Consider the following 20,373-nt stretch of genomic DNA (forward strand, 5'->3'; position numbering starts at 1 on the left):
AGTCTTACCAGTAATCTGTTGTAATTGAAGAAACCCAGAATCTTCTGTTACCCAGATGAAATATAACCTTCAATGGAAGACCTGATAACATATAACTTAAAAATAGAAGTTTTAAGAGAAAAACCATTAGGAATAACAAGAGTTCATCAAAATGACTTTGTATATTACCCAAAATAGAAGTCAATAATTATTTCAAACTAGTGCTAATTAGAAGATATATTGGAAAAAAATGATCACAGTTCTAAGCACTATTGACCCCATCACCAATAATGATAGAAGGTTTAGAAATAATCTCAAAGTGTACATGAAACTGATATACATATTTTAATTATAAATTTATATCACTTAGTGATATAAAAGAAGACTAAATAAATGGAGAGGCATTCCAGTGATCACAGATGGGAAAATTAAATATTATACATGCTATCAGTTTTTGATACATTAATTTTTAGGATAAGTGAAATTATTGAGAAAATTACAATAGAATTCTTTTTCTTTTTTAGAGTGAAAGTGGCAACAGAATTCTGATGAAAACAAATATGAAGAACTAAAGGAAATTGTAAAGAAGAATAAATTCATTAGTGGAACAAATTATAAAACTAGTTATTAGAACTTTTTTACTATATTGATACAAGAATAGTCAGACCAATTTAGTAAGTCAGAAATTGACATTTATGTATGAAAATATATTCATATATGAGTGCCAGTGTAGTGGTACAAGCCTGTAATCTCAGTGACTCTGGAGGCTGATGCAGGAGGATTTCAAGTTTTAGGTCAGCCCGAGCAACTAGTGAGAACCTTTCTTTCTTTTTTTTTTTTTTTTTTGTGGTGCTGGGGATGGAACCCAGGGCCTTGTGCTTGTGAGGTGAGTACTCTGCCAACTGAGCTATCTCCCCAGCCTGAGAACCTTTATTATAATAAAGAGTAAAAGGGGTTGTGGGTATAACTTAGTGGTAGAATGTCCCTGGGTTCAATCCCTAGTATTGCAAAAATGAGTAAATAATAAAAAGGACCAGTTTGTTTAACCATTTACTGACTAAAGGACATTTGGGTTATTACCAATTTGGTGTTTATGAATAATGCTGCTATAAGCATTCAGTTACACTTATTTGTAAGCACAGGATTTCATTTCTCTTGAGTAGATATCTAGGAGTGGAATTAGGAGTAGAATTATTGGGTCATATAGTAGGTATATATTTAACTTTATAAGATATTGACAAGTTATTTTCCAAACATGCCTATCAAAAACATATGAGAATTCTAGTTACTCAGCATCCTTATCAGCATTTGGTATTGCCAATTTTTAAAAATAGTCATTTTCTTAAGGTGTGTAGTAGTATGTCATTGTGGTTTTAGTTACATTTTCCTAATGAAGGATGTTGGACATCTTTTCAGGTGATTATTTGCCATAACCGATCTTTTTTTTGGTGAAGTATCTGTTCAGATATTTTCCCTATTTAAAAATTAACAGTGTTGGGGATTGAACCCAGGCTTTTGCACATGGCTGGGCAAACACTCTACCAAGAGCTACATCCCTACCCTTTTAAAATTTTAATTTGATCCATATTCTCAGTAGGTTTACCAGGATAACCTCAAACTTGGAATTCTCCTGCCTCAGCCTCTGAGTAGCTGGAATTACAGATGTATGCCACAGTTCCTGGCCCCTTCCAATCTATAATTGTACTGTCTTTTTTTGTTGTTGTTGAGTTTTTAGAATTCTTTATATGTTCTTGATTCAAGTCCTCTGATAGAAATGTGATTTGCAAATACTTTCTCCTATTCTATGGCTTATGTTTTCACTTTATAGAAGTCTTTTGAAGAACAAAGTGTTTTGTTTTAAGAAAGTCTACAAGTTTTTCTTCTATGGATTTTACTTTTGATATCGTAGCTAAAGCTCATGCTTAATCCAAGGATTTGCCTAACTCAGATTTTCTCCTGTTTTCTTCTACAAGTGGTATAGTCTTACATTTTACATTTAAGGTGCTAGTTCATTTTGATTTAGTTTATGGTCTAAGGTAAAGTTTTAGTCTTTGTCCTATGGACATCCAATCAATTTGCTTTACTTTTTCATTTTTATTGCAGAACCAGCTTGTGAATATCAACAAAAAATCCTGGAATTTTGATTAGAATTCCTTGATTTTTAGATCTAATTATTTATGGTATATCTCTCTACTTATTTAAGTCTTTGGTTTCTTTCATCAGTATTTTATAGTTTTTAACATAAAGGGCATACATATGTTAATTTATATCTAAACATTTCATATTTGGGCACTATTCTAAGTGGCATTTAAAAATTATATTCAAATTCATAACCTGTAGAAATACAATAATTTTTAATGTTAACTTTGTATTATGCAACATTGCTAAAGTTTTTTATTAGTTGTAGGAATGATTTTTATAAACTTCTGTTTTCCAGTCTAGTCCCAAATTCTTGGGCTCAAATCATTCTCCCAAATAGCCAACTGTGTGCTACCTATCTGGCTTAGGATCACTGATTTTAAGAATTCTGTTTCTAGCCTTGATCTTTTGCTATTATAAGTGGTCCCTAACTTAATGATTTTTTCAGCTTTATGTTGGTGTGAAAGCAGTATGCATTCAGTAGAAAGTGTACCTCGTATTTTGAGTTTTCATCTTTTCCTGGGCTAGCAATTTATGTTCTATTAGTCTCGTGATTTGAGGCCAGTGACAGCAATGAATAAATAATAGATACTCTATAATATACTATGTTGTTAAGCTATGATATTTGGTAGTTTAGCTGTATTAAATACATTTTTGATACGATATGTTTAGCTTACAATGTTTTTTCAAGATGTTATTCCATTTTAAGTCTTGGATCATGGTGCTTTGTAACATATTTACTCTGAACTTGAATTATTAAAGTTATAGTTGTTAGTTTATATATTTGTTTATTTATTTGGTACTGGGGATTGAATCCATGGGCACTTTACCATTGAACTACATCACTAGCCCTTTATATTTTTTATTTTGAGACAGGATCTCACTAAGTTGTTTAGGGCCTTGCTAATATGCTGAGGCTGGCCTTGGACTTGCAATCTTCCTACCTCAGCCTCCTAAGTCTCTGGGATGTGCCACCATGCCCAACTCTCCTTTATTTAAAAAAAATATTATTTTGAGATAATCCCACTCACAAAAAATTGAAAAATATTAGTGGCGAATTCCAATATATTCTTTATTCAGTTCTCTTTTTGATATTAGGACATTATATAATCATCAAAATCATTGAGATTAGGAGTTAGTACAGTGAACAATACTATTCGCTAAGTTGCAGTTCTTAGTTAAATTTTATCACTTTTTCCATCAATGTCTTTTATTGGCAATAGATCCAGTACAGAAGTATCCTACTTCTCAAAGGATTCTCACTCAGTAATTTTTTACAGTCTTTTCCTCAACAATTATTACTGTGGTGTTTGCCTAGTGGTAATTTCCTATTTTCTTTTTCTTATTATTTTTTTTCCTTTTTGGTGCTGGGGATCAAAACCAGAGTTATGTGGATATTAAATATGTGCTCTACCACTGAACTATGCTCTCAGTCCCTATTATTTTGTTTTTGTTTTGTTCTTTTTTGTGTGTGTGTGGTGCTGGGGATTGAACCCAGGGCCTTGTGCTCAAGCACTCCATCAACTGAGCTATATCCCCAGCCCTGTTTTGTTCTGTTTTTAACTGAGAAAGCATATTTCAAAGTACTGACTTCACAGGGAGTTTTAACCTAGGGGCAAAGGAAGATACTGGCACTTTGGCACTTTCATGTTTTTAGTGTGAGTGTTCTCTGTGTTATGGCCACCTGTTCTAAACACGTATTGCTTCGGAGCCAATTTTCCCAAATGGAGAGCAGTATAGAGGTTGACATGACCCTGTCCTTCTTTGGTTGTTCTTTGAGGAGGCACTCAAGTACCTGTTGATTTCACTTGTGAACCCCATTAAACCTTGGTTTTTCCCCTGCTGCATTTACTGGTATTGTAAAAACAAGCCATACTCAAAGTCTTGTTTCAGCTTCTGCCTGAGGTCCCATAATAAGTAGTGGAAGAGTTCCCAAACTGGTTAAGCCATGCTGACTCAGCTGCCCGTGGGCACCCCACACATACTTCTGAGCCTTTTGCAAATGCCAAGTATCATGTCTTGCTGTTTTTATCATCCCTTCTACATTTATTAATAGGAATTTTACTGTAAGGAAGTGCTGACCCTTCTACTCACTTATTTATATATTCAGTTATTTATTTATAGTAGTATGAACTCATGGGTATTTAGTTATTTTTATCTGTTATCTTCTTTTATATGTTTTGATGTTAAAGAAGCAAATGAATACATAGAAAATAATAAATAAAATGTAATAAGGATGTAGATAGAGATAATAGTGATGATTATACAACAATGTGAATGTACTTAATGCCACTGAATCCATATATGTAAAATTACTAAAGTGGTAAATTTTATGTTGTATGTATTTTACACAATTGAAGGAAAAAAACTTAAAAATAGGGCTATTGAAGAACCAAGAGGCAGGTAATTAAGAAAAATATCTATAATATCCAGTGATATTTCCCCCCCCAACATAGTTATCAGGTTTGTGTAAGTGTTCAGCCTTGCTTGTTTCCCCAAAACAATTCAGATTTCTCTTGAACAGATCTTAAATTGTTACCAAGTATTATTACCACCAGGCTGCGTTTCCTCCACATACTGTAATAAAGAGTTGATTTAACATACCCTGATAAGGTGTTTTTGAGAAAGCAAATATAAAAACAAACCAAGAAAGTGTAATAAGGAGACATTGACTTTTCTAAGCAAGTCTGATTTGATGAAGTTTAACTTGACCATCATGTAATGGATGGAGTCTAGTTGGGTGTCTACAGGCAGGAAAGCAAACAGAAAGCATTTGATTCCAATACTAGGAATCAAACCCAGGGCCTCAAGCATGCTAGGCAAGCACTCAACCACTGAGCCACAGCTCCAGCCCAAGATATTGACAGCTATGATGAAATCATCTAACTCAGGCCCCTGGATATATCAGCTATCTACTGCAGCGTAACAAGTCACCACAAACCTCAGTGTCTTGAAGCAATAGCAGTAATTTATTTCTGCTTGTGATGCGTAGTTCTTCTGTGATCTCTCCCAGCCATGTTGCTGCATTGGTAGATAACTTAGAGGATCTAAGATGGCCTCACTCACATGTTCAGGGCTTTGATGGAGATGACTGGATAGCTGTGAAGTGTTTCTCCTTGGAGTCTTCTTATCACTCAGTGATTTAGTCCTTGCTTCTCTACATGGCAACTGGGTACAAAATTAATGAAGGCAGAAGATGCAAGGTGCCCCGAGACCTGGATGCTGGAACTCTTACTTCAATTATGCCTCGTTCATAAGGGCAGTCACAGTGGGTTGATGGAAAATTGCAGCAGTGTCACAATACAAAGGAATGTGGACACATGGAGATAGGATTCAGCAGGAACCATTATTACAAGATTTCTCTTGATGGGAGTAGAAGCAAAAGGGCAAGACTTGACAGGTTAATTCTCAATACATGCTCATGGATTGTTTATCTAATGACAGACACCAAGGGAGGAAAGAGTTTCAGAAAGGAAGGGTTGTGGCTGGGTGTGTGGTTCAGTGGTAGAGCATGCAGTTAATATGTGTGAGGCCCTGGGTTTAATCTTTAGCAACCCCCCACCCTCCAGAAAAGAGGGGGTAGTAAACAAAAGTTTAAGAATAATATAGCCCGAGAAGGATATTGTTTTGGGTCACACTTTGAGAGAGCATTTTCAATAGTGTATGAAAAAGATTGCAGAGCATTAAGAAGAGAACATGTGGTGAAGAAAAAGAGGCAGTCTGTATTTTTGGTTTGAGAAATCTTATTTAGAAGATAAATGATAGTTAAGCAGAGCAGGAGATTAAACAAAGTATGCTTTAGATTATGAAAAACTCAATGCATATTTGAATAAAGATTCTGTGAAAAGTGAAAGTTTGAAAAAGTTGAAGGGGGTGGAGGGATGATTCTTGTAAAGAGCTGGGAGAGGATGTGATAAAGAGCACAGTTGGAGATATTGTGTGATCTTGAAGGAGCTGGATAGCCTGAAACTGGAGAGAAACTTGAATGAAGTTTCCATGAAGTTGAAAATGAACTAATTTTCTGGTCATAGGGTAGAATGTATGACTTAAAGGAAAGGACAGTTTGGAAATAGCCAATGCAGGCAATGGGTATAGAAACTGTAAGATAAGTTCAAGGCTCTTGGTGCAGTTCTAGGGATTTAATTGAGTAAAACCTTTCAATAGGTCAGGTCCTCATATAGTGACTTTCTCTAATACCCTAGGAACATGGTTGAGGATAGAAAGGAAAAGACACAAAGAACTTTTAGGGGAAAAAAGTCAGAATGCTAATGAGGAAAGTATTTAAATGATCTTTTAGAGTAAATTTTTTCTAGCATTTAGTCAAATTGCCTCTCTCTCTTCCAACCTTTTCATGGTTTCATGAAACTTGTATAATTATTCCAATTCCAGGTTAAAAGAAGACTTCCTCTGCTAGAAAATGAACAAAAGCTGTACTTTAACCAGTCCTAATATTTGGTATCCACACCCACCTCCTGTTGTAGAGTATTTCTTGTCATGTCTCATTTCTGATTCCAATTTCTGGTAGTAATTTGCAAAATTTCCGGAAAAGTGACACATCTTGGAGATAAAATAGTAAATATCCTATTCAGGTAGAAAGTACCATTTTAATCATTTTTATCTCACTTCATCCTCATAAATAACCCCATATTTGCTGCCATTTTACTTTATGTATTCCTAGGCTACAATATTAGATGCATATAAATTTAGAACTATATGTCTTTTTAATCAATTGTACGTTTTATCATTATATCGTGAGATCTCTTTGCCCCTAATAATGCTTTTCCCCCAAATGACTGTTCTTGCCTCATATTAAGAGAATGCTACTAATTTTTTTGTCTTTATTTACCTACTTCATCTCTTTTATTCAGTTACTTTCAGCCTCTCTGTATGCTTTTGTTTTGTGTCTTATGTATCCTGTTTGTAGTTGGATTTTGTGGGTTTTAATTTAATATAAAGACCTTTGGTTTTTAAATCGATCAGCTCTAATTTTATTTCATAAAATGAAATCAGGTTTTGAATAAATCTCAGTAGTTCATTACTATGCCAAGCCATTATGAGAAATTTAGAGAAATGAGAAAATTTGCCCTTAATGAGCAATTTTAAATTTATGAAGTTTCCCTTAAAACCTGGCATGATACATTTAAGCTTTTCAAAGAAAAATGTTTTCTGACTTATTAGGATTACTAGATATACCTATTATTCAATTAGAAAATTGGGTATTCTCTAAGCCAAAAGCAGTATATGTGACAATATATGATTTTATCTTTTTTGTGATAGATGATAAGAATTATTCACACTTTATAGATTAAGTCACTACAACTCAGAATAATTAGACTTATTGAAGACCACAGAAATATTTAATTAGTAGCAAAGTCTGATTTTAAGTGTTCATCTGTCTGGTGGTTTTTCTACTCATTTTCATAGGTAGAAGCTTCTCATAATGAAATGAATGGACTTTGAAATTATTCACTTTGGGATCCGGTCCCTTCTCTAGTACTGGTTAGTTGAATGATTTGTTTCATCTCTCTGAGACTCAGATTACTTATTCAAGGCACCTATATTGCAAGACTGGCCATATAGAAACTATATATGTATAATTTCTAGTGTGATGTCTGATATACATACAGTACATGCCCAATAACTGGTGATGTCATCTTTGTTAGTAGTAGTAAAAGTTAGCTGTTACATTTTCAGAACTTGTCTTTTTGTCTCATTTATTAGATGAATTATACGGATTGTGGGAAATTGGCAGTGAGCCAGGGGCAAGCAGCACTAAACAACAATGGCCCTTAACCTGAGACAGAAAATTTTCTACAAAAACTGAATTACAGCCCCATTATTTTCATATGTCCACCATAAAGTAGAATAATGATTTTGCTATAGTAACTTGTGATTGGGAAGTTTATTGGATACATTTTCATTTGAAGAGATAAACCTTAAAGCTTTTCTTTTAAAGTGGTGGCTTTAAAACTTTCCACATTTCTACAAAGTCTGGTTTAACTCAAGAAACTCATCAGTTTTAATATTGTTTCCCAGCTTTTCAAAGATTTGTGACCCTACCCTGGCATAACATACTTGTGAAATGTAATTTGAGTATCAATGTTATGCTAGATTAAGACCTTTATAAAAATAAAAACTCTGTTGATAATTCATTTTCCCTAGAATGACGCCTTTCTGAGATTCCGTTTCTCCAAACCTACAAAGATAAAATATTGTCCTAATAAAAAATGCATTTTGAAATATACCATACACTTAAGAGACTGGGCATATAGTAAAGATGATATAGTTTATTGTCTTTTTAAGAATTATTTGATATACAGATAGAGGTTTGAATTAAGTATTCTTTGATTTTTGACAATCATTTTTCCTTTTCTTTTCAATTTGAAAACCAGAAGAGATGTTGTTTTTTTCTAGATCCTATTCTGGGCTTGTGAAAAAGATGAAGTTCTAAATTGGATAGATTGGGTAGATTCAAAGTTGTTATCCTTATATGCATTTTCCTGGTCTTTATTTAAACAGTTTAGAATCAAAGTTATTTTTTGTTTTTATTTTGGGGGTAGGGGGCTGGTACTGGGTATTGAACCCAGAGGCACTTTATCACTGATCTACATCACCAGCCATTTTACTTTTTATTTTGAGACAGTGTCTCACTGAGTTGCTAAGGGTCTCCTTGAATTGCTGAGGCTGACCTTGAACTTTCCATCCTTCTGTCTCAACCTCCTGAGTAGCTGGGATTATAGGTGAGCACTATTGTGCCTAGTTAGAGTTGAATTTTTAATGATGAATCTCTAAAGGAAATAAACAATTGTAAATGAAAAAAGGAATAGGGATCCTTATAATCTTTTATTGTTCATTTTTTCCCTTTTCCCTCATTTTACACAAGAGTATTTACATCCCCAAATTTAAGTTGGAGCCAAAGGGAAGAAGATTCCACTCCTTTTAGTTAAAAAGCATTTTAAATCCTAGAATGTTATACAACTCCTTATGTGATAATCCATTGAAACATTAATTACCTCCCTCTATCTTAATTGTAACATTTACTTAAAAAAGGATTGAGTCATTAGTTGAAACTTCTGTTTACTTTAGAACTACAGTCCAGCTAAAATAGTTGCTTGTAGCACACCAAGGCATCCCTCCAGGGAAGTTTAAAAATCTAATCTAATAAAACCTCATTGCTTTTTTAAAAATATAATTTTTGCTTATTTAAAAATTTATATCCAATAAAATTTGCCCATTTCATGTTCAATTCTATTGATTTTGATAAATGTATAATCAAGATATAGAACAGTTTCTTTACCCCCTCAAAATTCCCCTGTGCTTCTCCTTTGTATTCAGTCTTTCCCTCCTACCTATAACACCTGGTAAAGCCCTAGACTGTTCTCTGCCCTATAGTTTTGTCTCTTCTAGAATGTTAGGTAAGTGGAATCATATAATATAGCTTTTTGAGTATAGCTTCTTTTACTTAGCATAACACATTTGAGATTTTTTCATTCTCTTGCATGCCAGTGGTTTATTTCTTTCTTAATTGTTATTTTGTGGTTATACCATGACTTATCCATGTCACAAGTTAAAGGAGATTTGGATGCTTCCAAGTTGTGATTATGAATATCACTGCTAAAAACATTTGTGTACAAGTATTTTTGTGAAGACACACTTTCATTTGTCTTGGATAAATACCTAGGAATGGAATTGCTGCATCATATGGTGTATTATTTAACTTTATAAGAGGTGGTCGAACTATTTTCAAAAGTGCCTATATTGTTTTGCACTCACACAAGTGATTTTTGTTTTAAAGTTCGTTGTTCTGCATTCTTGCCAACAATTGATATTGTCAGGTTTTTGTTTGCTTTGTTTAGCAATTCAACAGATGGCTAATCATTGCCATTTTTTGTTTTTGTTGTTTTATTTGTTTTTGGTGCTATGAATTGAACCCAGGCCTCCTGCTTACTAAGCACTCATTCTAGACTAAGCTATATCTCAGATCCACTCATTGAATTGTAATGTTTAGTTTGCTCTTTGACTTGCTTTCAGTGGATGTTCTTAAAATGTTTGGAATGTATATGTAGAGAGTAGAACTACTTCTATTTGCTTTTGCAACTGAACTGTGGTTCAAATTTTCTAATAACTGTGCTTTCTCTTTTGCACTAAAATTTGAATGGCTATTATTCTGATAAATATTTTTCAGAGTTTTAGATATATGTTCAGTAGGTGATCATATTCTGATAAAGATAATAAAATTTAATATGTGTGTCCACATATTAAAAATAATATTTTATTGGGTAACTATTTTATATTAGTATTCTTTGCCTTATTTTATTTTCAAACATTGGATCATCATTAATAGGGAAAAAAGGAGGAGTGAGAAAAGGCAGAGGAATAGGAGGTTATTCCTTGGGAAGATGGAAGCACAGGTCATTCTTTGATCTTTAAAAAAATTTTTTTTCAGTTGTCAATGGATGTTTATTTAATTTATTTATGTGCAGTGCTAAGGATCAAACCCAGGGCCTCACACATGCCAGGCAAGCAAGCTCTCTACCACTGAGCCACAACTCCAGCCCTGATTCTTTTTTTTTTTTTTTTTCGGGGTGGGAGTACTAGGGGTTGAACTCAGGGTACTCGACCACTGGAGGCACATCCCCAGCCCTGTTTTGTATTTTATTTGGAGACAGGATCTCTCTGAGTTACTTAGCCACCTCACTTTTTGCTGAGGCTGGCTTTGAACTCACAATCCTCCTCCTCAGCCTCCCGAGCTGCTGGGATTACAGGCATGCACCACTGCACCCGGCTCAGCCCTTGATTCTTTGATCTAAGTTACAATGTGGGAAATAATAATTCTTCCAGTATGACAAATTACCCATGTTATATGACTTTTGTTCTTAAACCTCTCCAAATGTTTTATATCCTGGAGTCAACTTGTTTCATGTAATAGTAAACTCAATATAGTCAAGTTCACCATAACTATAGATGACCTCTAGCCATTGACTCACAAAGTAAAGTTCTCCTAGTGATAATACTAAAGTATAGTATGCAAGTCCAAATAGAGATATGAAATCTAGATATTTTGAAGCCTTGGAAGAAAATCTTTTCCCTATTTTAAGGAAAATTTGGAAAAATTAAAATTTGGTGGTACCTTTAAAAAAATACCTTTTATAATTTTTTTCTGTTTGTATTTTCTGTGTTGCTGACAATTGAACTCAGGGCCTTGTGTAAGGTAGGCAAATAGTATCACTGAGCTATACCCCAGTCTTTATAATTATTTTAATTATAAAAGTATTTTTTAGAATATTTTGCTTATAGTTCAAAAAGATAATGTTTTAGATATTTTTTCAGATAAGTTTAAACTTATCAGTTGAATTTTTAAATTTTTTAATTTTTAGTTACAAGGTAAGTACTGAATCTTAATGCATTTTGAATATATTTCTTCTAGTTTTTGCTGATTTGTTATTGAACAAAAGATGATATCAATATTACAGTGTATTTTATAAGTCTTCTGAATAGAAGGGAGAGTGAAAAGTTTAGGAGAATCCTAGAGCAGGTTTGTTTTTATATTCTTAATATATAATAGTATTTAAGATATTGAGAAGCATGAGTGTAATTATTATCAAATGAATATAGAGTGGTAAATTGAATTTTGCAAGTGTATTTGCTCAACTTTTAAAGAGGTTATGTAGTAAAATTTCAGGGTGTACTCATGAACCAGATTCTTCTGTATTAGTTATGGTTACATGTATTTATCTAATATCTGTGCTTAAATGCAATATTGTTTAGAATCACTTTTTTTTTTTTTGCGGTGCCTCTTTTTTTTTTTTTTTTAGAATCACTTTTAACTTAGCAACAATACTGTTATCAATTTAACACTTCTTTGTTCTAAGAGGTTTGCATCATGAATTGACTGAAAACAGGTTTTTTTCACTTTCATTTTCAAGTTTTTCATTTATTACTTTTATAGTTCCTTTTTGATTTGGCAGGAGGAGGGTACTAAGGATTGAACCCAAAAGTGCTTTACCAATAAGCTACATCCCCAGCCCTTTTTATTTTTTATTTTAAGACAGGATCTTGCTAAGTTGCTTGGGGCCTTGCTAAATTACTGAAGCTGGCCTCAAATTTGTGATCCTCCTGCCTTAGCCTCTGAGCCATTGGAATTATGGGAATATGCCACTGATACTGGCTATAGTTCTTTTTTATCTATAAAGACCTATCACACCGTTGAATTGAATTGCTTGAGCCTCTAGACATCATAGTTAATTACAACATCCAGAAAGAACTGCAGAGAGTGGGGACGTATTCATTAGGACACACCATCACAATTAATTATTATTTTTTTAAACTCTCAACATTAGTGCAAAATAGTTGCAGAAACAGGAACACTCTAAAAATTCTTTAGGAGATATAATAAACTTTTTACTGAATACGGATATAAATGATTAAAAGTTGGATGGAAAGAAAAACGTGCCAGGTATATGAAAGGCCCAGAAAAGGTCATTAGTGTGTTCAAGTAGATATTCTCCTATAAGACAGGTGTTTGTGTACAAAGGGAAACTTGTGGAACTTGTAAGCAAAATTACTCTCTTGGTCCTTAGTAAGGAATGTTTGAAAAAGTATACCATTTGATTTGTATGCAGTGATTACTTTTGATATTTTTATATCAAAATTATTCCATAAGTTGAAGTTCTCTGGGGAACTGTTCTTTCTCTGGGCCTTCATATATTTTTTCTTCCTCCTCTTCCTTTTCTTCTTCCTCCTCCTCCTCTTCCTTCTTCCTCTCTCTCTCAAACCCAGAGCCTGGCACATGCTAGGTTAACACTCTACCACTGAACCACACCGCTAGCCACTGGGCCTTTGGATTTCTCTTTTCAAATGCTAAAGCAGCGTGGCACCAGATTTTAATTTCTTATTCTTCTTCAGGGTTCAAATCACTATGTTTCATTTTTCTCCAGAAACCAAATAACAAAAAGAAAAAAAAAACATTGCCAAAGATTGTATTCTCTCTGTGAACGTTTACATTGCTTAAATTATTTCTGAATCGAGTTTTCTCAAGAAGTACAGGGCTTTGGAAAGTAACCTGCTACTTGGCAAATTTTTATTCCATATTTTTTCTTAGGCAACTGAATGAACTTTTTGGCATTTCGTTTCTCATTAACATTCATACTAGTGACCTACCATTAATCATGTCAGAGACTCCTTTGGGTTCTAGTGTCTGTGATTCCACCTCATTAAAAGTCAGAATTTCCTTGGTTGTCTTTGGTATAGGTCCTTCCCATTTCTTCTACCAATTGAAATTTCCTTTTTTTTTTTTTTTTTTTTTTTTTTTCTTATTGCTGGCATTCTACTAAGGGAATTGAATTATTTCTGCATTATCTCCTATCTGGTTCCACACAAATGTCCAGAACTGTGAAGGGTCTGAGATTTTACTTTTCATTTAACTTAGATCATTTTGTTTAAGGTTGGTTGATCAAGGAGCCTCAGATTCTGAGCTACAAATGAAAAGATGTACATGCTTTCTGATATTTGGCATACTTTGTTCTTGCTTCCCTTTCTTGGATTATTTGGGGAAAAAGTTTTAACATGATAGCACATCTTTGTCTTGGTATTTAGGCCCCCTTCCTACAAATAGGGTGATCTCTCTTGCTAAAATATTTGCCATTTACCCTACTACGGGTACGATGATTACTACCATGGCAAATAATTAATAAATGCTTGTTTTTCATACTCCCTGAAATTATATCCTAAATTCTTCTGTTTTTATCACTGTATTTGTAGGCACAAATATTAGTGATCTATGGAACCTAGTATTATAGTCTGTCCTCTTATTTTTTACCTGAATGGCTCACAACTTGGATTTCTGTAAAACAAGGCACTAATTCTGCTTTCCAAACATTGTCCAAAGATACCATGGTAATAAACCAATTCCCAGGCTCTCAAATCTTGTCTATGGGGTATAACAAAGCTGTGGTCTATGAATCTAACAACTGAATTATATTTATGTTATTTTATCTAGTATCACTTCCCACTTTTCCCCAGCTGCTGTGTTAATAATTGCAGTACTTCCAAATCCCATTTTGGGGGATGAGTGGTATAGGTACTATTATTATGACCTGTTTACAGATGAGAAAATGAAAGTACAATGAGGTTAACTAACTCACCTAAGGTTATAAAGTTGGTGAGAGAATTGGAGAGTAAACCTTAGCTGCCTGCCTCTGTGGTCTGCGTTCAGAACTATTTTGCTTTATTGCCTCTTTGTATTCTTAGGAGAGTTACAGGTAGTAAGTGTTCTTATGTTTCACAGTAGGGGCAATAGAATTAGAACTTATGGTGGAGTGAGTTTCGGCTTCTTGAAATAGGAGGAAGGTTTGAATATGTGAAGAAGAGAGAACATTTCAAGTGCATAGAATGAGCAAAAGTTCAGAGACAGGACTAACAAAAGTATGTTCAGGAGATAATGAAGAGATTGAATTTACTCAGTAGAAATAATAGTCAATGAACTTGGTTAGTACTAAAGGTTTATCCATTAAACCTTTACTGAAAAAAATACTTTTTTTAACCTGAGTCTTAGATTAATTGCATTCTTTAAAAAATACTGCTAATGTTATCTAATGCATTAAGAATACTGATTTAATATTCAGATTGAAATACTTTTAATAAAGAAATAATTGAATAAAATCCATTCTTTATTATCAATCTTTTTATCTTTTAATTTTTCTTTAGCTAGTTCTGTCAGTATCAGCATAATTTGGTTAGTCTAACCTGTGATGAAGTTGGTCCAGCAGGAAGAATTGGCTATATGTTTAATTTCTGCCAAATTCTAGAAGAGAAATGTTATTTTAAGCATTCTTTCCATTTTTGGTGGAGCAAAGGTCTTATCATGAAGTTGTCCTTGGCAGGTTTAAAAGCTACTGAATGTGCCTATGTTATACAAAACCCACTACACACACATCTACCTGGAAGGTAGATATCATACTCCCTGAAATCACATGTGAAAATATGTAACTCTGTCGAAGAAATATCATGCTTATGTAGCTTAATTAAAATAAGAATTCTTTTTTTACTTCAGTGCTAGGACTTGTGAGACACCTGTGAGACAAGTGCTCTGCCACTGAGCCACATCGATAGCCCCAAACTAAGAACAATGATTGTGATGACAAGCTGATTCCTTTCCTAAACTGGGGGCTGAAGAAATCTGAACTTTCCATTGGGTTTTTAAATTCATTACCCATGCTTGAGATGTGCATAAAATAAACAAATCATCCACCAATATATATAATTTATTTGTTTTATTTATAAATTAAAAGAAATGTAAAGAGCCTGGTAATAAACTGACACCAAGGGTTAGGAACCGAAGAAGCATGGGAGGTACAGAGTTGGCCAAGCAGGAATTTCTTTGTGGAATCCTTTGTTTTGACTTGTGTAGATATGCTGCTTATGATCACACAAAGAATTTTGAAGCTTAATTTATTTTTCTAAAATAAAATAAAAATCCCCTAATAACTTTTGTCAAGTCTTTGCATTTGCAGTTATCCAGTAACTTTTGGAAAAACAATAAAAAATAGCATTAAAGATTATATTTCCAAGCTGAACTTTTATCACTATTTTACCATTTTATATACTGCCTTACCTCTTCATGAGTATAATTTTTGCCATAGATTTCTCTGACTTCTATTAATCTAAGTGCATCTCTATTTTGAACTGAGGCTTATTCCTAGAATATATTACAAGTTTTGTTTTCACTGCAATTGATTTTAACTACATCTTTTTGGAGGTACTTATAAAATACTATGTTCATTATATGTCAAACTATTTTAAAAATAATTTCCTTTTGATGAAATGAATAGACATAGTAGTAAAAAACCAATGCTAACCTTTAATAAGACTTTGTATTAGAAGAATAAAACTAAGGGTTTCTAATTATTTTTATCCAAAGAGCTGCTTGAAATATACCTTAAGAAAATATTTATTTTCTAAATCTTTCAGTTTGGGAAAGACAGCCATATTATGATTGGTTTTTACTACTGATCATGATGAATCTGCAGACTTTCTTCTCTGGATTTCCTTACCTTAAATCTTCAACCCTCCATTAGTTTCTTCCTAGGTGGAACACATTAGCTCATGATTCCAGCTGTGACACAATCTTATATGACCTTGTATGTGTTATCAGAGTTAATCATCAGAGCCTTCAGCCTTTGCTCTTATGCAGTAGGATTATTTATTAGTTAACATGTCACTTCTAGCATGTGCTCTCAGTGCCATGTAGATAAGCCTGTTTTTAGAGGCTTCGAATCCAGAAAAGCTAATAATATAAAGAGTACTGGAAGGGAAATTGAGAATGTTAGCTTTATAATTATGAACCATATATAATTTTATGTTCTCTGTCTACATTTTCCTAAATAACAGTAAAGAAAGTAAATTGATTAAGCCTTATAAATTTGTCACAAATATTTATTATGAGAAATAAAGTAGAGTTCATTTTATTAAGAGGGCATTGAATCTTGGTTGATATGTCTGTTTCCTTTCCTTTTCAGAGTATGTGTGTAACTGCTCTAGGGTTGGAAGCCTGGATGTGAAGCACTGCAACCAGACAACAGGGCAATGTGAGTGTCGGAAAGGTTATCAGGGTCGTCACTGTGAAGCCTGCAAAGAGGGCTTTTACCTGAATCACACTTCCGGGCTCTGCCTGCCATGTCACTGTAGTCTACATGGGGCCCTCAGCATCCTCTGCAACAGGTAAGCGGTAGAGGATGGAGATAAGTTCATTTTATTTCAGCAAGGAGAAAAAAGTTTGGTTTAAAAAAAGGGAAAGAATGATCATAAATTTATAAAATATTTTGTATACTTTTATTCCCTCACTTTGTATGTTACATTTAATATCAAAATCCAAAATCTTGTCATTTATTGATTTAGTTCTTCAAAAACACCAGGGACACCAATTTTGCTTTGTGATGGTTTCTCTAAATTTCATAGAAAAAAATTAAGGAATCTGATTTCTGGAAGGGCTAACTTTTAGGTATTTTCAATGAAAATATTTTATTTTATTAATATATGACTGGATTTTAAGGAAACTTGTTCTTTGGTTTACTTCTTCTATCAAAATTCTAAGTTTAAATATCTAAGACTTCACTTGACTATATACACTTTTTAAAAAGCTAGTGGTAAATAGACTGGTTTCATCCTATTTACTATTACATGTTTGAGACCAAAACCAGCTTCAATTACCTTGAAAAAGTTTGTGATTGGGAGGAGACGTAATCTAGTGGAACCATGCCTTGTTATGTATGGTTTACCTACTACTACACTGAAAGTAATTATTCTTTGGCCTTATATAAGGCACTTAGCTTTTTGTGGATCCCAAGTCAAAAAGATGAAGAGTTCATATTGTGTAATAAAAAGAATATAGCTTTAGAATCAGTGTAATCTAGGCATAAATCCAAGATCTGCTGCCATTTAGTGTCTGTGTACTGTGGGCAAGTCATTTCATTTCATTGACTCAGTTTCTTTTCAAGATTGTTTTAAAGGTTAAATGAGTTGATGTATGTAAAATGTTTAGCACATCACTTAATAAATTCTGATTCGTTTTAATTTCAAGAAATATTTTTGGCTTACACAAGGGAATGTTTTTAAAGAACTTTTAGCTCCTTGGCAAAAAAAAAAGTGCTTTATACTTTAGCAATAAATATTTTGGATGCTTTACAAATCATATTATATTATTGTACTAAATTGTATCATGTTGCACTTCTATGAAAATATAGAAATGACCTTGATAAAGAAGTTTATAATTGCAAATGCAACAATAATCAATGTTTATGATGCTTGGTATTGTAACATAGTTATTTGTCTTCATCTTCACAGCAGTTCCTTATATGTAGGTTACTAGGTCACAAAGATAGTAATCAGAAAAAAAGCAATTCTAAATTAGGTCTTCCATTTCCAAGTCTGGTGTCTTTACTACTCCACTACATAGCATCTTTGAGAAATTTGGTAATAACTCTGTTTCTTGGGATTGAGAATACAGTAGTTGCTTACCATTGTTCCCTCCACTTTACCCTCTCTCTTCCCCCGCAAAAACCCATGCCCATACAAGTTATATTACAAAGTACCACATTTCTACTATTTTAAGACAAGACATTGATAAGTGTGTTCATTTTAGTATCTCATCAAATGTCCACTATGTCTTTTAGGATAATATCCTGCAAACATATTTGCTTCTATACTTTTAGGGAAATAGAAAAGTACTTACTTCTAAGCCAACTGCCCTATGAAAGGAGAAAGAAATAAGGAAAGAGGCAAAAGAGAGTTTTAGAAGCTGGAGAAGAGGAAAAAACAGTAACAATAATATTTATGTAATATATTACTATTTTTAAGTTTTTTCATAAATTATTTCTGATTTATTTTGTTCCTGATGGTTAATGCTATTAGAAGTTTAATGCTAATCCACTATCCTGAAAATAGGTAGTGACCATAAAGTTTTAGAAAAGTACATTGGATGAGTAACCTAAAAGTCTTAAGCAGGGGACCCACAAACCATAGTCCCTGAACCAAATCTAGCCCACAACCTGTTTTCATAAATAAAGTTTTATTGGAACATAGCCCCACCCATTTGTTTAGCATTGTCTATGGCTGCTTTTGTGCTATTGTGGCAAAGTTGACTAGTTGCAACAGAGACCATGTGGCCTGCAAGTCATATGGTCTTTTAAGAAAAAGTTTGGCAACTTGGTTTATAAGTGGCTTATCTCCAGTCATGGTGGGTATTGTTAGGTGACCAAGTAACTTTAGGCAAGTCACTTCTTTTAAGCAGTTATCTTTTTATTTTTGAGGTAGAAATCCATGTCCTTTCTCTTGCATAGAATTGTTATGTCTTAAGGATCAAACAAAATACTGTATATATAAATATTTGTAAGCTACAATTGCTAGACAGATAATAAAAATAATCATAGGAATAGATAAGTAACTAATAATTATCGAGCATCTACTATATGCTAGGGCACGATGCTAACTTATTAATTTATCTCATTTAATCTTCACAGAAACTCCCTTAAGGAGAACACCACAATTTTCCACTTGGGATATGAGAATTCTGATGTTTGGAAGGGATAATTTGCCCTATCTTACACCCTATAACAGCCATTCAGTTTAATTGAACAAATATAATATGACTTCACAGTTTTTTTTCCTATTAGAAAGTGTCTTAGTATTTGACTCCCAAATATCCCCAAATTACTGAATGTTCAATGTGTTTTGGCTGATGTTTAGATAAGAATAATTTTTATTTGCGTCCAAAACTCAATAAAACTGGATACTACATTTTTAACAAAATAACATGTGGGGAGTCTGTGTTAAATTCTAGTTATAATTGGTAGAATCAGAATCACATGTAGACAATTTGAAAGGTACACCAGATATCAGCAATGGTGATTTAATGCTATATAAGCAGTTAATAATCTCAGAAATGTGTTTTTGATCCAAAAGTGATGTTTTAAGCATTTTACATCCTAACCTGGGAATTTGTTACCTTTTTAGGGTGCTTGACTGTGTTTTAGTATACTTTTTTTTTTTTTTTGGTTGGTTAGTTTGGTGCTAAGGTTTGAACCCAGGGCCTTGCATGTGCTAAGCATGTGCTCTACCACTGAGCTATACCTCTGGCTTCTGTCATTTTGAATTGTACTTTTTTCATCTAAAATATTGGGAAATAGGTTCTTTGTTAGTATCTCATATAGAACATCTGATTTTCCGTAATGGACAATTGATGTTAAGGAGGAGGTAGAAAATATCTGTATCATTACCCACTCTTCATGGTTTATTTGCTATGTGCACCTGCTAGATTTTGTTATCCTGTAGGTTTCTTTTGACAATGAAGTAACCTATGAATTTATATTATCTGCATAATTTCAAAATATGTTGATTTCTCAAACCTGTTATGGCTTCTTCTAAGTGAAATCTGGAAAGACCTTGCTTCCCCTGTAGTTATTTTCTCTGTTATACTCTTCTTACTTCTGGGCCTGGAGTTGAAAAAGAGGTATCTCTTCTTTATACCTCTTTTACCACTCCCTTCCTCCTTCCTAGAAAAAGAAAAAAGAAAAAAAATAACCCACCTGTGAAGCTCATGGCAGCAGACTATGCTATTCCAAGTCCTTGTTGCTGTTGCTGCTGTACGGAATCACCCCATATTTTATATACATGGCTCACTGATGTCTCTTTGACAATGTACCTGTCATACTTCTGGATGATTGCCTTATCTTTAGATGATCCTAACAATACCTTGACCTC

At 33.5% G+C, this 20,373-nt stretch overlaps 1 protein-coding gene across 1 annotated transcript in view; it reads left to right on the forward strand.

Moving 5' to 3' along the window:
* Megf9 (multiple EGF like domains 9) overlaps positions 1-20,373 on the forward strand; it is an 88,956-nt gene that overhangs the window by 25,395 nt on the left and 43,188 nt on the right. Inside the window, exon 2 of the mRNA XM_047524734.1 lies at positions 16,635-16,836. Coding sequence (XP_047380690.1) covers positions 16,635-16,836 — 202 coding nt within the window. The remainder of the gene's footprint in view (positions 1-16,634; positions 16,837-20,373) is intronic.

The sequence above is a fragment of the Sciurus carolinensis genome, chromosome 14 (genome assembly GCF_902686445.1).
Source record: "Sciurus carolinensis chromosome 14, mSciCar1.2, whole genome shotgun sequence".
In the NCBI taxonomy this organism is placed as follows: domain Eukaryota; kingdom Metazoa; phylum Chordata; class Mammalia; order Rodentia; family Sciuridae; genus Sciurus; species Sciurus carolinensis.